The 24226-nt window shown below is 34.4% G+C and overlaps 1 protein-coding gene across 1 annotated transcript; it reads right to left on the bottom strand.

Annotated features, from left to right (window-relative positions):
* Positions 1-5712: 5712 nt before the first annotated feature.
* Positions 5713-19487, bottom strand: LOC118735550 (glycogen [starch] synthase). Its single transcript, XM_036465361.1, has 8 exons — positions 18926-19487; positions 10526-10952; positions 10388-10461; positions 9858-10330; positions 9399-9801; positions 6623-7087; positions 6422-6557; positions 5713-6182 (listed from the first exon to the last, which is right to left on the bottom strand). Exons 2-8 carry the CDS (start codon positions 10950-10952, stop codon positions 6091-6093), a joined length of 2070 nt encoding a protein of 689 aa, XP_036321254.1. The 5' UTR covers positions 18926-19487; the 3' UTR covers positions 5713-6090.
* Positions 19488-24226: the final 4739 nt, after the last annotated feature.

Here is a 24226-nt window from a genome sequence, read left to right as displayed (position 1 = left end):
GTATGCATATAGTATTAATTTAACAAAAATTTGATAATAAAAGGTTAAAGAATAACACTTCGAAAAATACCAATACAAGAATGAAAGTAAAGGTGACTACACATAGATAAAGAAAAGGGTATAGGCAAAGGTAAAAATAAAAACAAAAGCACAGATGCGTAAAGATAAAGGCAAAAATGAAGCCCAAGGAAATTTAAACACTTTAATTATATATATGTATAAGGGCAAAGGTGAAGGGGAAGATGAAGAAAATGATAAACATAAAAGTAAAGACAAAGAGGAGGATGAGGATACCGATAAAAGTAAAGATGAAGATAGGGGAAGAAAGATTAAAATAAAGGTAATTAAAGAGGAAAGGATATAGAGAGAGATGCAGTGACTCAATCTGGGATCTATTTTGGGATTTTAAAGATTTTCGGGATTCTCGGAACTTATCGATAAAATAATCGATATTTTTATTGGTTTTGTTATCGATATTTTTATCGATTTTGTGATCTATATTTTTAACTACTTTTTTAGCGATAATTTTTATTGATTTTGTCATCGATATTTATCGATTTTGTTATCGATATTTATCGATTTTGTTATCGATATTTTGATCGATATCTAACGATTTCGTTATCGATATTTATCGATTTTTTTGCAGGGACCGTAACCGTTATGATTCTCATAATAAAAATCAAAATTTAATCGTTATGTTGTGATTTGTATTTTTTCGATCATTTTTATTCGTTATTTTATGATTTTTATTTTTTCGATCAAAAATAGCAGCTATTCTTAGTTTTTTAATGTGCAAACCGAATGTGCACAGATTTGACTTAAAAAACGGTTTTACAAGGCATGCATATGTACACTAGGATGGTCCAAAAACAGTAAAGTCGGAATTGTAATGCTCTCACCCCCTAGGATTGTTCTATATCGAAAAAAGTATACCCCTATTTTTATAATTTTCATGAGCATGAAATGGTATTATAACTTTGGTCCGATGGTTGTAAGTACTACAATTAGAAGTGATAGACCCTCGTCGAGCTGCGTCGACGTCTGTCTGTCCGTCTGTCCGTCTGTTTGTATGCAATCTAGTCTCTCAGTTTTCGAGATATCCGGATGAAATTTGGTAGGTGGGTGTATTTTTATAATGCACTAATCATTTGTCGGAACTGGAATAATCGGGCCACTAGAACCTATACCTCACATACAACTGATTGTTCAGATATGAGATTTTTCGCTATAACTCCTCCAGTTAAGCAGTTAGGAACATGAAATTTGCAATACTTCCGCCCATTATCAACAGAATACTTACAGTGAAAATAACAAAGATCGGGTCACTTTTACATATAGCTTCTTTATTACTGATTGTTCAGATATGCGATTTTTTGTTATAACTCCTCCATTTATGTAGATAGGAACATGAACTTTTGCACTGTTTTCACTCATTACTCATTCACTTACAGTGAAAATGGTGAAGATCGGGTCACTATAACATATATCTCCCATACAACTGAGTGTTCAGTTATGAGAATAACGCAAAAACTGGTATCTGAACAATCAGTAGTATAGGAGATAAAGCTTATATAGCATAGATTTTCTCAGTAGACTGTGTAAATTCATGGGTTTTAGCTGTCCATATAAAGGAGTTTCACAGTAAAACCCCATATCTGAACAATCAGATGTATGGAGGTAATAAAAAGGTTATAGTGACCCGATCTTTGTTAATTTACTGTACTTTGTTCATGCACTGTAAACTTTCTGTTGATAATGAGTGAAAATAGTGCGAAATTTCATGTTTCTGGCTGCATATATGGAGAAGTTATAAAAAGAAATCTCATATCTGAACAATCAGTTGTATAGAGGCTATAGGTTATAGCGACCCGATCTTCGCCATTTTTATTGCAATTATTCTTTTGATAACGGGTGGAAATATTTCGAAATTTCATGTGATGTGCCTATCTACATAAATGGAGGAGTTATAACGAAAATTCTCATAACTGAACAATCAGTTGTATGGGAGATATATGTTATAGTGACCCGATCTTTGTTATTTTCACTGTAAGTATTCTGTTAATAATGAGTGAAAATGGCGCAAAGTTTCATATTCCTAGCTCCATAAATGGAGAAGTTATAACAAAAAATCTCATATCTGAACAATCAGTTATATGGAGGCTATATGTTATAGCCACCCGATCTTCGCCATTTTCATTGTAAGTATTCTTTTCATAATGAGTGAAAACAGTGCAATTTCATGTTCCTATCTACAAAAAATAGAAATAGGAATCTATAGAATTTTTCCTTTTAATTGATACCCATATTGTTACTCCACAATGCAACAAATCTTTCAAGTAATATTTTCATTCAATCATATCCTAGAAATTTCAGTCTTAAAAAAAAAATTCTGACGTCAGAGAGAAAAATTAAAAACTCAGTTATACTATATTTTGCTTCTAGTTTTGTGAATATATTAATTTTTTCGTGTGTTTTAAAAATTTTTGGTTTTTGTCGCACGGTGTTGTAAATGGAATTTGTTAAATAACACTACGCCTACCCAATACCACTTTCCATACAAATTATATCGAAACAAAATGAAAATAAAAAACTTTGAAAAAATAATGGTAATTTATAAAAATATCGTCAATATTCTACAAAAAGTGTTCTTGAAAAAAAATTTAAAAAAATTTTACTTTTTGAACGTAATAAATTTAAAAATTTTTTACATAAGAATTAAATTGCAAGAGGACGCAAGTGTCGGGATTGAGTATAGCCATGCAACTGTAACTGCACACCCAGCGCAACGACTATACCCCATTGCACTCCGCACATTCAGCACATTCGCGCCTTGGCACCCACGTCACTGTTGACATTAACATTTTCGAGGAAGTAGAGAATTTCGTTTACTTGGGAACCAGCATTAACACCGCTAACAATGTCAGCATGGGAATCCAACGCAGAATCACTCTTGCTAACAAGTGCTACTTTGGACTGAGTAGGCAATTCAGGAGTAAAGTCCTCTCTCGACGTACGAAAACCACGCTCTATAAGTCATTCAGCATGCCCGTGCTGGTATATGGCGCAGAAGCATGGACAATGACAACATCCGGCTCTTTGAGTATTCGAGAGAAAAATTTTGCGGAAGATTTACGGGCCGTTACGCGTTGGCGATAGCGAGTACCACAGACGATGGAACGATGAGCTGTATGAGCTTTACAACGACATGGACATAATGCAGCGAATTAAAATACAGCAGCTCCGCTGACTTGACCATGTCGTTCGAATGGACACCGAGGCTCCAGCTCTGAAAATATTCAACTCGGAACCCACTGGTGGTAGCAGAGGAAAAGGGAAGTCCCCACTGCAATGGAAAGATCAGGTGGAGAAGGACTTGGCTTCACTTGGCGTTTCCAATTAGCGTCAGTTGGTTCAGAAGAGAAACGACTGGCATGCTTTGCTGAACTCGGCAGAAATCGCTTAGGCGGTTACAGCGCCAAATAAGAAGAAGAAGAATCGTCTCTGATGATTAAGTTTAGGGCAATTTTTTAGAGAATTTAATGCCCTACAAGAATATGCCTGAAAAAATTGTTACCTCAATCGCACATAGGGGTATTTGACCGATTTAGGCGGCCAAAATTATATTTATGAAAATTTTAACTCAAACTGTTTAGAAACGACGTGTTACAATATTTAAAACTGTAAATGTTTAAAATCGACTAAATAGAGTGAGAGGATGTCCAAGTATTCGACCGCGGAGAAGATTTATATCTAACATAAAAAGGGTTGCCACCTGCTAAAAAATCAAATGCAATTTAGTTAAATGAACTACTACAATATGGGAATGAATCGAGGGCATTTTTTATAAACAATATGTGGGAGGATTACCATCTATTTAAAAATTAAATTCAACTTTAATTCAAGCGAATTAGGTAACTGATATATGTATAACAATATTGGTGTCAGACTGAAAAGTTTAATAAGGTTATTGTTTGAAACTATTTTTAACAGGGCTGCCACTTCCTTAAAAATCAAATTCATTGTTTATGATAGGTTAAATTGATTTTAACAATATGGATATGGAACATGAGATGGTTTGCCTCCTGTCAAAAAATGTAATTCAATTAATTTTAATGAATTACTACGCTAAGGGTGTCATCCAAAACGGCTTTGAAAGGGCTTAATTTTCAATTACATTTAGTAGGATTGCTACCTGTTTAAAAATTAAATCAAATCAAAATAACATATGAATAAAAAAGCACTATACGGAGTAACCATTATGTTGAGTTTTATTGAAATAATTTATCTAACACGCAGGAATTGCATACACTCATCGAACTAACTATAGTATTTGGTAGTTTGTTTTATTTAAAATATCTTTTAACTTTAATTTTTAGTGAATCTTGTGTGCCTTCTTAGAATTAATAATTATAAGTAATTTCGAATACATCGCAACTCTGTAGTTTGAGAAAAAAATCGTAAGATTTTACTGCCTTAAAAACTTATTTGCAAATTTATATTTTCTCTCTGCAACCCTCCAAATTTTTATATTGAACCCCTCCTCCCCCACCGCCCCCTCTTAACGTTGTCGGGCGTCTTGGCTTTCCTATCACCTTCCTTTATTCATTGAACACTTTTACAGAATACCCTGTACATGTAAAGAAAACAGGTACAGTACTGCAGCAGTATTTTCGGTTTATCTTTCGGCAGTAGTAAATAATTCCAATGGTCAGTGCACAGCAAACGCACATTTTCAGCAGTTTTTTTTTCGTTTGTTTCTAAACTACGAACTGTCAAGCATAACACCCGTGCAATAATCTCAGAGCCGTTGAGTGGTGTTACATAACTTTATGACTGTAGTTAATTTCTCCAATCCATTAAAATTTGCAAAAATACGATATTTTTCTTTGTAGCTCTGCCGGTACTAGTTCATATTATATTTGTACTAAACTATTTGGATTATATGGTATTTATCAGCTTTACAAGTATCCAATTTAATTTAATTTAAAAAATGAACACACGATTTAAAGCAGTTTTTTACAACTTCGACCTGTATTAAACTCATCGGAAAGCCAAATAAACAATTATCAACACGGCACTTTGACAGCGCGGTACGAGAGAATTAAAGCAAAGAGGGATTAAAAACTAACAGAATCTAGTCAAGAATTTTATTCTCTTCACCCTATATTCAGTTAAAAAAAAGTGCGTTTGGAAAATTCGACTTTTGGCCGCCTAAAACGGCCAAATACCCTAACCCTCTGTGAATCGGTTCAATAGTTATAACATTTTTAATGATACACAAATTTGTTCATGTTATTTACATGGAAAATTTCAAATGCCCACCGACACCTTTTAAAATTGGAATACAAATTTTTCCTAATGGTAGAATTTTCTTCTCAGTAAATAGGTCTTTTTAAGGTCATAAGTTCGTTAGGTTAGTTAATTTGGATCACCCTAATGTATATCGGCTCATATGTGAGATTATTCGCAACAAACAAATTTTTGGATCAAAATAGCCTAAACATGAAATTCCCCAAAAACTTTAAGCCATTTCCCTATTTCCCCACAAAGTTAAAAAACCACCAAAATAGGTTACTTCTCCCGCAGTTGGAATCCCTGTAGCCTAAACAATAATTTTGGATAATTCTAACTACAATACATTTTATCTTACCAACGAATCCATCATAGTCTACCAATATTTTAACCTATGATCGAATTAAAGAATTTATTGGCTAAGTGCTTTATTTCTTTGATTTGTATTTCATCGACATATACTTATGTTTGTTTTATTTGTTCACCTGAAATTTATAATTTTATGTTTGTACGCAAGTTGGACATAATATTTTCCTCCAGCTGATGAAGAATTTGCATAGTCTTTACCATCACATTATTTTAACATACATATATAAAATTGTTTATATCTTCATTAGTATATAGCCATATCAACAATTTTTTTAATCTTTCTAAATATCTATTTTAGTATGGGTTACGTGTGTATGTACATATGCATGTACATACATTCGTATATGTAGCAATAGTAATGCAGTGTGTAAAATATGAATTTACTGCCTGAAACGTTGCAATAATTCTTAAAGTGGACCGTTTTAGTTATTACTTAATTCCTAGTTCTTTCAACTCTTTCTCATCATCCACAGAGTCTTCGTCGTCAGAACCATGCACTGATGGAGCGGGTGTTGTGTGTCCTGATTACGTAAATTTATTAATCAAAATAGTTCAGTGCGTATTTGCATATAGGTACATATGTATGTATTGGTAACGACGAGATACAGCAGCTGATATCGACTTCTAAGGAAACATAATATCTACTTAACAGAGTTTCACCTTTTCATATTAGAAAAATTTTAACTCTAAGTCGTTTTTGCTGTAAATCCTTGTTGGTACAGATATATACACATGTACATATACAGTATGTACTACTTACTAGAAGATGTAGGACTTGGTGGTTCACTGAAAGGCCTTGAAAAATTCAATGTGCTTCTTGAACCATAGAGAGATCCCTCGTCCACATAATCTGAATATACAGCCTGCAATGCCTTAACTCTGGCTTGGCGGTAATACTGTCATAAAAATACAGCAGTGGACTGCACAATACGTTTGGAAAATACATCTATTGTATACTTACTATTCCCAAAGTTCTCCAATCTAATAGATCACTGAGACGTTCCGTTCGATTTCTTTGTATTATACGTTGTCGTCGGTTTAGTCTCGCAAACTCCATCATAAAACCAGAAAGCTGCTGTACACTGTTCTCTAAGCCAATATAGCGACGGTCCACTATATAGATCCCGTACGACTTCGGGTCACATATGTGCTCATTCATGAAACAACCGAAACCAGACAAATTTGTAGTTATACTTGGAATGCCCATGACAGTACATTCCGCAGGTGTATAACCCCAAGGTTCATAGTATGAAGGAAATACTCCCAAATGACAACCGCGTACGAACTCTTCATAATCAATACCAAAAAGCGGATTTGTAGATGTTAAAAACTCTGGATGGAAAACCATTTTAACTCTGTCATGCACGGAATTGAAGAGATGACAGCGGCGAATAGCTGCTAAAACAGGGTCATTCCAGTCATCAACCTAAGTAAAATTCATATGTAAGTATATTGGTGGTTTTTATGAGTTTAACACAGTGTTGGTACACGTAGGGAAATTCCCTACCCGTAGGGATTTATGTCGAAAAAAATTGGGTGTAGGTAAAAGGACAGATTTTTAACAAGTAAGATAGTCTAAGTTCGGGCGGAGCCGAACATTAAATACCCTGCGCAAGTATTAAATATACTTTCCCCTTTCCGAAAGCTACCGCTACATGATAAGCCAGGGTGTATCAATTTTGAGTAAATGAGCGCCTTAAATTTCGACATATTGAAGTTTCAAGCATTTCTGTGTTGCCGCGAATCATTTTTAGTGGTAGCCAAATTCCTTTTAAAAAAGGGCTAAAAAAAGTCGTTGTGGCTTAAAATGGTAGCTAAAAGTTTTTAATTACATATACATACATATCTCAGTATACACGCAAACATTTTCAAGTATAGAAAAACAATGTACTCTGGAAAAAAGCTAATATTTTAGCCAACCAAAAACCTTTTTGTGTAAAAGGGGGACTATACGACACCAGCTTGCTGGCTCCATCAAATGATTGTACCATCATGCTCGAAGCTTATAACTTCCCAGCATGCTGGTACAATTTCTATTTCTTTATAAATAAGGTCCAGGAATGATCGAAATGATTAGAGCCGAAATTTCATAATTTTTCTACCATTTTGTTAAACATTGTTTTTTTTGTTCACAACTGTAATATCGTGAACTCTAATCTTCCACAAACACGGCTTTGACTCATATAGTACAAGAAATTTCCGCCAAAATACTTTTTACTTAGAAAAATTAGCTAATTTCACCATTCGCGACACCAGCATGCTGGTACAATCATAAAATTTTCAAATAGCTTTTAAAGTCGCACCAGCAGCTGGTACAATTACACCAACAGAACACACACGGTCAATCGACTTGATGGGCCATTTAACAAGTTAAGCGTATTAAGGGCCGTAAACGTATATATTCTATACTATAGTTAAATCGTTAATGGATAAGTTAACGGCCCTAACACTTTTATAGTATGTATGTATAAAAACGTAAGGAACATAAAATACATATATGTATATCGTCGTTTAAAGTGCCAAACCGCGTATCAACAAAATGCAAAATGCGTATGTGAAGTTGTAGAAATTATTTTCTAGAGGGTAAAAACACTCATATTTCAAAATGGTTCTCTTTTTTATAAAGAAATCGCATTTCTGGATAGTATATTTCAGGACGAATGGATAAGGATTGAGCCAAGAGTTTGTGTGAGCAAATCCAATTCTTGACATTGGGTGCGTCAGTTACGCGGTTTTGCAGAATGACGATACGCGGTTTTGTACTTTAAACGACGATATATATATATCAGTATTTCTTAGTCTAAAAATTCATTTCTTACAAAAATTAAAAAAATTAGATCAAATTAAGCCACCAAAGGGCTAAATCGGCAACTGTGATACGTTTATGATAAAAGTTTGGAAAATGGGCGTGGCACCCCCCACTTATGATCACATATATGTATCTCGGTAGCCGTTCTACCAATTTGTACGAAACTCCGTATGGTTATTTTGTTTGCCACATAAAAGCAAAGCGTTGAAAATTGTTGAAATCGGACTAAAAGTACGGCCGCTTTTCATATAATGGTAAATTTCAGAAATGCTTGAAACTTCAATATTTTGGAATTTAAGGACGCTAATTTACTCAAAATTTATACATCCCGGACTACCATATAGCGGTACCTTTCGGAAAGGTGAAAAACATATTTATACACACATATTACGTATTTAGTGTTCGGTTCCCCCCGAGCTTAGACTTTCGTACTTGTGTTTTTTTTTTTAACTAGCGTCGACAGCTAATTTTTACGCATTTTGTACATTTTTATCAATTTTTTCAAATTTGCGACATTGTACACATTTTGGGGGTAAGTTGCTTAATGGCACAACACTCCATTTAGTATTTCATGAGCACCGGCTCAATCCGATTTTTGTGGCCTCAGTAGCTATTTGAACGTTCACTTGATAAAGCCGAATATTAAAGTTAATTAAGTAGTGTTTTTTGCATTTATGTATATACATATCGATGGTCCTCTGGAATAACAACAAAAACAAACAAAAAACTTAATCCTGTCCAGGGGCTCACGTCTCTAATCATTGTATAATCCTAACCAAAGTTAGTAGTAAGGATTACTAAAGTTAGCAGTAAGGAAAAAATTGTGGGGTAACATTTTAATAAGCGTAGGGAAAAGTGGGGATTTTTTTTGTTGAGTGGGGATTTGCCAAAAAAGTATGCACCATCACTGAATTAACAAATATCTTACAATATTGTGTGTCGTAACTGGCGGCATTGAATCTCTCTGCATAGCGAACATACATCGTTTAATTTTGACCAAATCCTCTTTTGTAAGCATTTCGTCTGGACTAGGAATATGGCCTTTTACACAGGAGTCAAACATACGTTTTCCTATAGAGTTTTGAACATTGTTGATGGTATCTCGCAGCTGTTTAATGACTGCATGGCCGCGCAGTGAGTCCACATTGAAATTGTTAACTTTAGTGGGAAATATGAGGAAAGCGACAACTGTTGTATCAGGTTTTTCATGTTTCAACATTGCATTGAGTCGAGCTAAGGATTCTATAAAAATATCAGCACCCTTATTTCCAAATTCATAGCGACCAGCAATGAAAAAGTAAAGCGTCTTATCCAAATCGAAATCCATATGTCTACGGAATTGTAAATAGTTAGAGTTCAATTAGAATAAAAGTTAAGTTCGACTTGCCCATAAAAATGCCCACGTACGAATTCATTGATCTTTTCTTTTGCTACTGCATGTAAGTTCTGGAATTCATGTATAGCAGAAAATTTTTTTACATTAAGGCCATTCGGCGTAATTATATCCGGCTTTCGCTTGAGCAAGTGTTCTGCTTCATATCCTGTTATTTCCGAGACTGTTGTGAAGACATGGGATAAATGGGTGGCAGCCCTTTCAATACAATATCTGTGATAAATTTGTCGTTTTCCAGCTTCTTCATCCACTGCAAACTTATCCAAGTTATTATAAAAGTCAGTGTTTCCAGCGCACAGATAGCGACCTAGAAGAGTGGCGTGTGTAGTGAAAACTGTAGCGACTTCTATATGTCTTGTTCGTAGGGCAATTAATCCAACTCCCGCCTGCCATTCGTGAAAATGTGCCACTATGCGAGGAGTCTGTAGCTCATGCGAGTTGGAGTAATCTAAAGCACGATTTCGAAACTAAAAGATTAGAAAAAATAATAAAAGTAATTTAAAGCCAATAGAAAATATACAAACTTCTTCAAGAAATTCAGCAATCATAAATCCTAAGATAATAGCATCATTCGTTTCAACGTCTAAATGTGGTACGCCTATGAAGTTATTAAGAATTTATTTGAAGTTATTAACACACGACATGCAAAATAAATGTCTTACCAACATGGCATTTTTCCCATAACTCTGATTTGAATTGATCTAGTTTCCATGCACCGGAGCCAATGTCGAATAGGATAAGTTGAGGATTACCATCTACCAACCAACGTCCCGTATGAATTTTGTACCCACGTGACCTCATAGTATTCACAGCATCCAGAAGTGGATTACCGCGAGGAAATTCCATCTCCTCCATTTCTGTGCGTGCACACTGTTCTTTGTAAGGGCCCATAAGGCATAGCTGCTCACCCATCTCTTCCGTGGAAACATACGCTTTCGAGCGGATGACCGTATAAATACCTCCAACTTTATTAGCCACCTCCCATGCTATTTCAAAGTTCCAACGATTTTCACGTGATGCAATGTCACCGCGGTCAAAATAGTCCTTTAAGTCAATACCGGACTCAACCCGAGAAAATCGCCGATTCATCTGTAATACAAAGTTAAAAAAGAATAATATATGAGTTTTAGTACGAGTAAGAACAGCTTCAGAGAATTTTTTGAAGCTTTCCTGGTCTTCTATTCGGAATGAGTATTGTCTTCGTAACATGTTGATGAAAACTAGCGACGGAATTGATCAAATTAGCTACTAAAATTTTCAAGATCTTATCAGTGAGGTTGAGGAAAGTGAGCCGATAGAAGTTCTGTAGCTCATTATCTCCCATTGATTGTAGTTTCATTCAAAGATTTTAGGTATTAGTGTACTGAGTCTAAATAAAAAGATTGGCAAGCACATATCAACGGTACTTTGATACAGCCTCGTATCTCAGAATCATTACATTTTCTTAATTTAGTAAAAAGTACTTAATTTTTAATATTCAGATCAAAAAAATATTTTTTGTTATTAAAATAGAGTTTTTTACTATAGAGTGTTGTTTGAGAGTGTTTTGAGATACGAGGTTTTGCCAGAGTACCGTCGATATGTGTATGTACATACTAGGGATGTGGCGAATGTGGAATTTTAGACATCCGCGGGTGCGATTTATTGTTAAGAGATTACTGTAACTATTAACTTGGAGTAAATTAGTGTTTTCAGTTATTGAAATATCGGAGTTTTCGTATATCCGAAATTTACCATTATAGGGGAAGCGGGGGTAATTTTAGTCCGATTTGAATAATTTTCAACGAATTGCTTATCCGTGCCAAAGATATTAAATGCACCATGTTTGGTATAAATGATAAATCGGTTAGCGAGATATACGTTTGTGGTCATAAGCGGGCGGCGCCACGCCCATTATCCAAAAATTTATAATAATCTAATTTTCTGCTAAGTGGTTATTGTAATTGTCGATTTTGAGCGAATTAGCTTCAGTAGTTACTGACTTATCGCAGTTTTCGTGTTTTTCTAAAATACCGTTATATGGTAGGTGGGCGTGGTTATTGCCCGATTTGAAACATTTCTTAGCTAGACCCTAGGCAAGGCTCGTACCGAGTTTGGTAAGGACTGGTGAAGTGGCTGTTGAGACACTGCATTTCATCAGAAGTGGGCGGGGTTGCACCCATTTTCCAAAAATTTCATAATAGTATTATCATTTACCAAAATTTTATTTCACATACAAATTTTCAACAATTTGGATCAAATATTTACTTAAATATCGGGTTTCAGCCCGATTTCGCCCAATTTCAACACCAACCTACCTTGGATAAAGGGCAACCTACAAATTGATTTTTCTTAACAGCGGTCGTCCCTCGGCAGGCAATGGCAAACCTCCGAGGGTATTTCTGCCATGAAAAACAGCTTCTCATAAAAAACACAATCGCCGTTCGGAGTCGGCGTAAAACTGTAGGTGCCTCCGCTTTGTGTGACAACATCAAGGCGCACGCCACAAATCGGAGGAGAAGCTCGGCCAAACACTAACACATGTGTAAGCGCCAATCTATTATTACTATTATTATTATTATTTTATTCAAATTTGATGCTTTTGGCAAATGGGAATGGCACCGCCCACTTATGACCACATATTTGTATCTCTGTAACCGTTCGATCAATGTATACCAAACTCGATATGGTTATTGCACTTCCCACTTTAAAGCAAAACATCGAAAATTATTGAAATCGGACTAGAATTACGCCCACTTTTCATATAACTGCGAATTTCAGAAATGCGTTACAAAAACCTCGAAAGTTAAGGACGCTAATTTACTCAAAATTGACACTAACAAGAATCCCTTGAAAAGAGACACTATTATGGAATCAAGGAAAATGGGCATGATTCCGCCCACATATAACTAGATATATAAGTTTATCGCAGATGTTTGAAGTAGGGGTAAAGCCATCCCTGCTTACTATGTAGGGGTACTTTTCGGAAAGATGAAAAAAAACTATATTTAATACTTGCGCCGGGTATCTAATGTTCGGCTGCGCCCGAACTTAGACTTGTTTACTTGTTTTAATTCATTTTTAATCCTTTCTTCTGTAACTGGTTTAAAAACATTGTGCTTATAGCGAGGGTCTAATAGGTGGATATGGCAAAAAACCTTTTATTTTCCATGGATGAAAATTCAAACAAGATATTTTCAAAGTCGTGACTACCAGCCGAATCGGGTCAGAATCTTGCTATTTCGTAAAAAAAAAAAAATCACCGAGTTTTTATTAGCATTTGAAGTACATATTAGAATCATGGATGATAAGAGGGTCTCATAGCTGCTTAGTTTCCATATGGCTTATTCAAAAGTTTAATTAGCTCAACACAAGCTTCCATGATAATCCACTTCTCTGGCAAAATTAGATCCATGTCACTGTCGTTAATATAAAGGCTCAACTCATATTTTACCTTTAAAATTCGCTCGAACATGTACAAGGAATTGTGTCAAAGCGACGCCAACGCCAACGCAACTCCAAACTTGTATGTAGATGGAACAACCTTTAACATGTGCAATTGTGTGCTTAGTGGTCATTTTAACTGCGCACTCTGAACACGTACACATTCGCATTCGCAAAATATTCGTATAATGTCGATGCAAATGTGTAAAATGATGCGAATCATTCGCAGAACGAATGCGAGTGCAAATATTCGCAACATCCCCGAAATATATGTATGTGTGTATGTATGTACATATGTACGTCAGTGTTGATATTTGAGATTTTTAAATTGTACTAAATTAATGAAAAAAGTGTAAGTTTTTGAGCTTAATTGTACTTTTCGCCATTTCCGTCAATACACCATTGCCTCTATTTTTCGCTTATCCGAAAAAAAAACATTTTTTTGTCTACTGCAGAGGGTTTATTGGTCAATTCATTGTACGGCTTCAGTTGTTGTGGGCTTAATTTAACTTAACTTATCATTGTGATCTCTTCATTATATTCCAAGTTTATAAAACTATACCCCCGGACAAAATGATATAGTAACCCGGTTTGGGCTATTTATTTTATTTTTCTCAAATAAATTTTAATTATTTTTTTTTATAGAAAGGTATAGCTTATTGTCTACCAAAAATAAAACCACATTTCAAAATTAAAAAAAAATCGAAACGGTGTAGCGCATTTCCTTTTATCTTATATCTATATCTATATATGTACATATATAAAAATGTTGTGTTCGTAAAGACCAAAATACAATAACGCAGTGGCAGTGGCAGTGGCAGCTTTTCGAAATCAGCTGTTTTTTTTAGAAAGTGTGGTGCCCAATGAAGCGACTCACAATACAGCAGTGGCAGTTGGCAGTACTGCTCAGTTTAGCCCAAATTCTAAACTCACTGCCACTGCCTTCATCGCAGAAAACTTCGCATGCTGAATTTGACATAAATAAAATGCAGCCAACTTCTGTTCATGTCACTAAAGCCTAAAAGACAACAACAAAAATGTAAACAAACAAAAGGGAAGGTCAAAAAAAAACTGTCACTGACAACGCCGTATTGTATTTGCTGCGGCAGTGACTGCCAATATTAGCAGTAACAGCTGATTTTTAAAACTGGCACTGCCACTGCCACTGCGATATTGTATTTTGGGCTCATGTCACGGTCGTCAAAGCTCGAGAACGGCTGAACCGATTTGAATAATTTTTTTTTTATTGTTCGGTATAATACCAGAACCAGTGATATCCCAAAAAATTGGAGGGTTGCCACCTATTTGAAAATTTTTAAACCCAATTATATTGATAAAATAAATAAATTATTACAATATGGGTATCGAATTAAAGATGTTTAACAAAGATAACTGCTGGAAATATTTTTGACAAGGGTTACCACCTATTTTGAAATTTTAACGGAGTCAAATTGATAAAATAAATGAAATATTGCCATGTGGGTGTCAAACTAAAGAGTTTTAAGAAAGCTGACAGCCGAAAATATATTTGAGGAGGGTTGCCACCTATTTGACAATTTTAATTCAGTCAAATTGATAAAATAAATAAAATATTGTCACGCGGGTGTCACACTAACGAGTATTAAGAAGGATTACAGCCGAAAATATGTTTGAGGAGGGTTGCCACCTATTTGAAAATTTTAATCCAGTCAAATTGATTAAATAAATGAAATATTGCCATGTGGGTGTCAAACTTAAGAGTTTTAAGAAGGTTAAGAGGGTTGCCACCTGTTTGAAAATTGAACTCAATTTAAAGATAACTTGAATGACCTATTACAATATAGGTATCAAATTAAAGAGGTCTAGAAAATATGACTGTTGAAAATATTTTTGAGACGGTTGCATCCTATTTGAAAATTTTATTTCAGTTAAATCTATAAAATAAATGAAGTATTGCAACATGTGCATCAAACTTTAGATTTTTAAGAAGGCTTACAGCCGATAATATATTTGAGGAGGGTTGCCACCTATTTGAAAATTTTAACTCAGTTAAATTGATAAATAAATGTAATATTGCAATGTGCAAATTAAAAAGGTTTCAGAAAGATAGCTGTTGGAAATATTTTTGAGGAGGTCTGCCACCTATTTAAAAAATTTAACTCGGCTAAATTGATAAAATAAATGAAATATTGCAATGTTGGTACCACATTAAATAGGCTTCAGAAAGATAACTGTTGGAGATATTTTTGAGGAGGGTTGCAATCTAATGGAAAATTTTAACTCAATTAAATTGATAAAATAAATGGAGTATTGCCATGTGGGTGTCGAAACTAAAGAGGTTTAAGAAGGCTTACAACAGAAAATATGTTTGAGGAGAGTTACCACCTGATTGAAAATCTAACTCAATTTAATTGATAAAATAAATGACATATTACAATATAGGTATCAATTTAAAGATGTATAAGGAAGATGACTGTAGGAAATATTTTTTTGGAGATTAGCCACCTACAACCTAGCCTACCACTTTTAATTAGGTGTTCACTTTCAAAAATTTTAATTAGAGGTCGGCTTCTCTCTTTGAGCCAGGAAACAAAGTCAGCCCTCTTTTAAATAAATTATACTGCAACATACTATATGACTCGGCGATATGCGCATCAAATGATTGCTCTAATTTCTTGCGCATATCAAAGATCTGAAACATGTCAACTATAATCAAATAATTTTTGTTTTTACTTTTTACAGTACAGTTGAAGGAAGCTCTAACGTTATGTTAAAAATTCTAAAATATTTTGTTTGTAAAAAATAATATTACACAAACACAAGCAATTTTTAAGCAAAAAACACAACCGACTTCAATTTTCATATACAAATTTAAGAGTACCGTTAATTTCTTCATGAGAGTGATCGGATCTAAACCAAATTATTATGGCACTACCTCTGGGTACCACCTTCAATTTCAAAAAAGAATTATAGATAAACGTGCTCCACAGTTATGCGGTAACATAAATAAAACCGAACAAAAATATTCCGTCGAATTGATAACCTCCTCCTTTTTTATTAATCAGTTAAAAATACATGGGGAAAAATTACCGGACATCGGACTGATTGACGAAATTAATAAAATCAGTACGAGAGTTGAAAAATCGGTACTGTACTGATAAAATCCGTACGTCTGGCAACCGTACGACCGATAAACCATTTCAATTTAATAGATTGCAATTCCCAATTCGATTGGCATTCGGAGTCGCAATCAATAATGCTCAAGGTCAACCTTTGGAAAAGTGTGGTTTAGATTTAGATGCGGATTGCTTCTCAGATGTTGCATGCTCCCGTGTCGGCAAACCAGTTATCCTTAAACCTGGACGTGCTTCGTTAGTCGATTCGACTAACAAAAATCGGGTTTCGCTTCGTACCTCTCTCTGAAGTCATTTACCATTTTGTTGATTATATGTAACAGAGAAAATAATATGTATTTAATATTTTGTTTATGTGTTTGAAAAACTATAAAGAACTAAAATTCATAAAATGTATTTTCGTTTTTAACTCTTTTATGTTTGTTATTTCAATTCGAAGTTGGTGTTAGTCGTTTCGACTAACAAGCCCGCAGACAGGGTCAAAAGAGCGAAGCACTTCCAGGGTTAAAATCTATGCAGAGAATGGGAAAACGACAAATATTGTATGCACACAAGTACTTGTTACAAAATAAAGCTTATATGAAACGTAGGCTTTGTTTCGTTAATCACTTATCATCCATGTAAAAGGAATATGCCACAGCAAACCACAGCGAGTATAAAATAAAATACGAACATTCGTTATATGGAAGAAAGTGAAAAAATGTTTACCCACAAAATTTCTACAAATTCTGGATTAATTTTTATGGTTTCCTTCAGACAATGAGCTATACTTTTATAAAAATATAATTAAAATTAATTTGATAGATAATAAATTAAAACAAGTAAGAAAGTCTAAGTTCGGGCGGAGCCGAACATTAAATACCCGGCGCACATATTTTCACCTTTCCGAAAGCTACCGCTACATGGTAAGCCGGGGTGTATCAATTTTGAGTGAATTAGCGTCCTTAAATTTCGAAATATTGAAGTTTCAAGCATTTCTGAAATTTACCGTTATCAGAATATCCGTAATTTTAGTCCGATTTCAATAATTTTGAACGTTTGGCTTTTATGTGGCACGCACAATAACCATACCGAGTTTGGTACAAATTGGTAGAAAGGTTACTGAGATACATATATGTGATCATAAGTGGGCGGTGCAACGCCCATTTTCCAAAATTTTATCAGAAACGTATTTCTTGGTAAAGAATTGTTGCAAGCGTCAACTTTGAATAAATTAGCTTTAATATTTACTGCTTTATCGAAGATTTAGTATTTCTCCAAATTACCGTTATATGGAATGTGGGCGTGGTTATTGCCCGATTTTAAAAATTGTTGGCCATTTGGTATCCTGGCCCAATAACTGTGCCAATTTTGGAAGAAAACGGTGCAGCGGTTGCCAAGATATACACATGTAACCATAAGTGGGCGTGGCTATGCCCATTTTTCAAATATTTATACTATTCTTATTTTTCGTCTAAAAATTATTGTAAATATCAATTTTGAGTGCATAATCTTCAGTAGTTACTAAATTATGGCAGTTTTCGTATTTCTTCGTATTTTGTCGCGGGTTGTATATTCAAAGATGACGGCAACAACGATAAAAAATTAATACAGTAGATAGATTAGTTTATATTAATGAAAAAAAATATCACATAAAATGAGATGACTAGATTTCTTCAATAGTGATATTTCACCCGCCGGTGATAAAAAAAATGCAATCACCATAACGCTCATCAATAATATTGCCATTCACAATCTCGTTTACATTTAAAATTGTAATATGAAATATAAGTATGTCCTGCTTGAAAATTTCGCTTGCGTTCTCCTTTTATTTCTTGCAGGTGAGATTAAATTTTGTTGACTGGGCATTTAAAAGCATACTTTTTTCACGAAATTCCGAACGCATTCATATTCTAATGGAATCCGCCACTCCATTTTATTATTTTAAATAGCCATTAACTCTTTCTAAATTTTATTTTTTTTTTATTACTACTAAAATGACAGATGAAATCAAGCAAGATCTCGCAAACCACTCGGTATGCTAGAAAAAAATATTCTTCGTAGTTTTTGCGGCCTGCACATGAATTGTCACGCAAACTATATTTTCAAGCAGGTGAAGGCGGACAGTAACTTAAATTTAAAAGGACTAAGAATCATAGTGCTAGCGGAGATTAGAGCGTTGGGTTCAAAAAGTATTTTTAATGTTAAAATTGCACTTAAAATCGGTAAATTACACTTTTGTACTTCTTAAAACTAGTTGTACTGAAAAATGTACAATTGTACTTAAAATATCAACACTGATGTACATTGTACATATGTTTATTTGCAATAGAACGAGTTTTCATATGCACATGTAATTAATTGATCATAATATGGAATACATTCATACACATATACTATGCACATATACATATGTATGTATGTAAGTATTTATGTGCTTAAATGCCTGTTCTTAAAATCAGACCACTTAAAACCACTTAGAGTTCTTTTGGTCGAATTATAATAGCACTTTATGTGTTATACACCTTTTGACATTTTAAACCATACCTGAGTGATTGTTGAAAATTATCTGCTTTCAGTTAACTCTTCGTACACACCACAACGACCAAATGGTCGGCCACCAACGGCTCACAAACTAGCGTTTCTGTAAAGCGTTCTCTGCCGTTTTTATAAATGTCAAATAAAGGTCAATGGCAAATGGTAGGTGTAGTGCGTTCACTAAAATTTTCGGCGGCCGCGTATTCTTTCTCACTTAAAATTGTTATGTATGCACTTATGTATGTATAGTACATAGATGATGACTTTTACTACTTCCAGATTTTTTTTTGTTCGAGTTACACTTTTTGGATTTTTTAAGATATATTATTAGCGAAGTTATTGCTACGTTGCGTATACATACATATGTATGTGCATATGTGTAAATGCAAATTTTGTTTGATGCGCCGAGTATTATCTTCGTCCAAGTTGTTTGCAAAAGAAACCGCGAGAAACTAAATTTGTGCTATTTTAATTTAATGCTGTTTTCTCAATTCTGTTATTTGTGCCGAGTACCATCTTTGTCCAAGTTGTTTGAAAAAGCAGCCGCAGGGAACTAAATGTGTAGCTTGTTTGTATATGTTTTGCTTTTTGCTCATTTCTGTTATCTGTATACTCAGTTTTATTTATAAACAGTGGTATACCCTGCTTTTAGTTTTTGAATAAATGTCCATGTGCATATATCTGTGGTCATAAGCAATATCCGCCTAAGTCGAAAAACCTGAATTCGAGAAAAACCGTTTTAAACATTTGGATTGTAATGTTAACCTAATGGGGCAACCAAAATATGTCCGTCTATAACTTTTTAAATAGCCTAGCTGGCGAAAGGGGGATTTCACATTCACATGGAATAGTAGTGGCAGAATACGATAGCATATGTAACTCAATTCATTCTTAAGTCGACTTAGGCGGTTATTGCCTATGTATGTATGTATGTGTATGAAAGACTGTCTAGATGCACATAAATAAGAAAACCAATGTAAGGTATGCGAAGGGACAGTGCCACGACTAAGTTTCAGTGTTGCCGGGGTCGAAAAATAAAATTTACCAAAATCGATAAAAAAATTTACCAAATCCCGTAAAAATTAAGCAACTTATTTAACGGGTCTTAATAGAACGAAACATACTTTTGAATAAAGCCGTATTTCGGCTTTTCTTACCAAGCGTGGTAAATTGGTTATAGAAATAAAATGTAAGAAAGTAAGTAAATAAGCAATCTAAGGCTCAGTTTTTTCGTCAAAAGCAAGGATTTTACAGTCTAACAGTTGCTTAATTTATAAATTATTATTTACCTACATATTCTTTCAGGCTTTCAACATATACTCCTATAATAATTAGCTGCTGCCCTTTCGCTATTATACAAGTTCTAGGTCGCCTCCGAACGGCAAATTGTTTCTATAAGCAGCGATTTCATGGCAGAAGTTCAATCGGAGGTTTGAAAATGCGACGAAAGCAACATTTCCTGGAACTTTGTACGGGATACGGATAACAGTCCTTCTAAAACAAAATTGAAAAATTTATTTAAATGGTAACTCTTATGACTATGAATATTCGACGAAAATTTTCCTTTTTGACTATTTTAATCAAAAAAGTTATCAAAACGAAGAAACATTTTAAATTTTAACAGGCAGGAAAAAATTATCAATGTTGCTTAAATTTAAGCAAAACGGCAACGCTCCACATTTGGCACTGATAAATGTTTCGCTCTCTGACCGGCATGGTATTAAAATCATACAATCTGAAGTTCTTTGTTTACGCAGAGAAAATATGCCAGCGAGTTTATTCTGCTCCAAGTATTCGCTCACATACTTCCTAACAGTCAGTCACGAAATGTTAACGAAATGAGAAGCCAAAAATGTTAAATAACATTTACAACCCTTCAAAAGTCACCACTAGTCGAAGGTTTGCATTTTTTCCTAAAGTTCTCTGCATGCATGTGAGAAGAATTGGGTTTAATTTTAAGGTTAAATAATAAGACTTATGATGTTTCCTTTTCTACCGAAACACGTTGCTTTCTCAGTACCCTCTACGTACAAATACTAAAGAAACGGCAATGAGAAGGCTAAATTTTTTGTGGAAAAGAGAACATCATTAAATAAAGACGTGAAACTTCTTCAGCGGCGGTTGGTTGGTTGGGAATAAATTGGCAAATCAACGGAAATTGTACACGGAAAAGGTTGGGACGGAAACAAGTACTTCTTAAATGTGTGCATATGGTATTAATTTAACAAAACCGTGCTAATATGGAGTTTTATATGGAAATTGGAAGAAATTAAAAAATCATTTTCAACTTAAATTGCTGATGAAACCGGCTGTAAGAGTGGATGGAACTTTGCAACGTTCCGAATAATAAATTAATTTTTAAGCAAAAAACAAAACCGACTTCAATTCTCATATAAAAATATATATATATATTTCATGAACTAATGATCACATCTAAACCAGATTAGTACCTTACCGATGCAAAAATCTTATCTAAATCGGTTGACGTGGTCCAAAGTTATGCGGTAACATACATAAAAAAAAATATTACGATGAACTGATAACCTCCTCCTTTCTTGGAAGTCGGTTAAAAATTGCGTGTAGTCCTTACGCACGGAAGAAGTGAAACACAGTGTTAATCTTAACCTTGATTTTAATCTTAACTTTAATTTTAGCCTTAACTAGTGGTCTGAAACTATCGATAGTCGACACTATTTTAAATTTCCGATTTGGCTTTATATTGCGCTTGGCATATACATATGTAAAAATAATCAGAGATATTATTAAGATCACATTCAGGTTAAAAACGGTACATGAAATATTCGTTTTGATTGTATTGAATTGGATTTAATAAAGCAATATGAATTGCAAAATATTAATAATTAGCAATAGAGAGACAGATCCACATTAACTTCAATCATATGTACCTTCATATACATATGACGTGACGTGTATCACTACTTGGATTAATTTTTATTTCCTTTCATACTGCAAAAATTTATATTACTTTTTATATTAGCATAGGTCGCCGTATTATTATTCTACTTCGTGTTCGTTCAATATTTCATATAACAGATGGCAATAATGTCCAAATTATTTTTAATCCAAAATCTCGTTAAACTTTGTTCGCCTGACACTTGTATTGTGATACATATTAAAAATATCTAATACTCTTAATTCAAATTGAATTTAATTATAAAATCAGGTGGCCACCCTCCTACATGCAGTTTGGAAATAAAGTTTCTTCAAAGCAATTTTATTCATATTGACGTAATTTATTTAACCTATTGCTTATATTGAATCTAACTTTGTACCAAGGTGGCAATCCTGTGCAAAATATTTTCGAACCACAAGCTCTCTCGTCTGATATCCATATTAGCATATACATTTCAATTTTCTGCCTTTATTTAAGTCAAAGTTGCTTTTTGAAACACGTGGAAACCCTCCTACATATAATTAAAAATAAATAATATAAAAAAAACTTTTTAATATACAACGCTTTTATAAATGGACTAAAAAGTAGAAAATAATACTTCCCAGTCCCATAGAATTTGTTTTGATAACTTTTGATTTTGAAATTTTAGCAAAAGTCATTATAAACAATCTATGAAATTGAAAATGAAAAACGTGGAGCGCATGCAATACAAAGCATTCGATTTAATTGACAATAGTCAAACTACATAACGTAGACCTAAAATTTCTACAGCGAAAGTAGAACTTTGAAATCGACTTTAAGCGGTCGTTATTCATATACCCACATACATACATTCATATATTACTTCTCATATCAATTCAAGTGTATTACATGCGCCCCACGCTTTTCATTTTCAATTTCATAGATTGTTTATAATGACTTTTGCTAAAATTTCAAAATCAAAAGTTATCAAAACAAATTCTATGGGACTGAGAAGTATTATTTTCTACTTTTTAGTCCATTTATAAAAGCGTTGTATATTAAAAAGTTTTTTTTTATATTATTTATTTTCTACTTTTTAGTCCTGTCTGAATAAAATTTTGCAATAGATATTAAAATAATTCAACGATATTAATAGAAAGGTGCACACACATGCATTTACATATGTATGTACATACAAACGAGCACCAATTAATTTTATTTAAAGAAATGGCGTGCCGTCTATTTCCGCTGTAGCAAACGTAGTACATAGGGCGACATCTAGATGTCATCTACCTCGCCCTATTCACTACAGCTGTCGCCCTATGCACTATGCTTTTTTATAGGAACTTTTCAAAGCTTTGCTTTGGTGTCGGACACACAACATTGAAATTTTCTGGATCCAAGTTGATGCAAGTTGATAAAAGCGTTGTAAAATAGAGCCCCGGTTTCGGTAGGACTCAAAGTAGAGCCCGCGCTATAACGCCGGCGACTCAACGAGCGGTCAAGGCGGTTAAAAACCGCTGGGTGCAGAACACACCCCAGGCAGCCCCTGGAAAGGTCACCCAAAAACAATCCCGCCGGTCAGAACAGTGCCCCTGTATCGGGATATGGATCGACCGATGTAGTACCTACACCAACACACTCGCAAGCCAAAACAACCGCCGATATGCGTGTATAAACCCTCCTCAAAGTCTAGCCAAAAAGCCAGCAACTCACACAACAGGTTCCCCAGAGCAATTCGCTCGAGAAAGTGGTACGCGGCGCACAGCACAACAATCCGCCAAAACAGGCAACCCGGCCCAAAATTACCACCGTAGAAGGCAGAAACCCCGAGCGGCAGTGCAGGAGCCCAAGAATTACCCTTAAAACGGCCACAGGAGCTTAAAAAGACCAACTGGTCCCCAACTTGTCTGAAGGTAAGTAGTTTTGACAATAGTCACATGCATTTACATATGTATGTACATACAAACGAGCACCAATTAATTTTTAGTCTGTTCCAATAGCAGTCCGGTTTACAGGATTTAGTCAGAACCAGGGTTCGGAAATTCTCATTTATGATTATTCGTTTTCATTCTTTTACGAGATTTATCGCGATCGATAATATTCCAAGTCTATTTTTGCATTCTTTTATCGCGAGTGAAAAATGCAAACAAATTTATCATCTCTCACATTCGGAATGCGATCGACAAAAAAATTTTCGCTGCTTTTCATTCGCGATCGAAAAAAACAAAGAAATTTCCTCTCACTCGAATATGAGAAGTCCGAGCATTGCCGATGTCGGCCTCTCATAAATAAGAAAAACGATGCAAATAATCCATTCGCGATCACTCACAACAGCTTATCGCGATAAACTTTTCGCGAAAAATTTTCAACGACGTTGTATGGGAGATATTTTTCGCGTTTGTTTTGGGTATGCATTTTGTTATGCATACAGC

The sequence above is a fragment of the Rhagoletis pomonella genome, unplaced genomic scaffold (assembly GCF_013731165.1).
Source record: "Rhagoletis pomonella isolate Grant_MI unplaced genomic scaffold, Rhpom_1.0 Rhpom_scaffold_00001, whole genome shotgun sequence".
NCBI lineage: Eukaryota > Metazoa > Arthropoda > Insecta > Diptera > Tephritidae > Rhagoletis > Rhagoletis pomonella.
The sequence above is the reverse complement of the archived record's forward strand: the minus strand, read 5'-3'. Positions and strand labels throughout refer to the sequence as shown.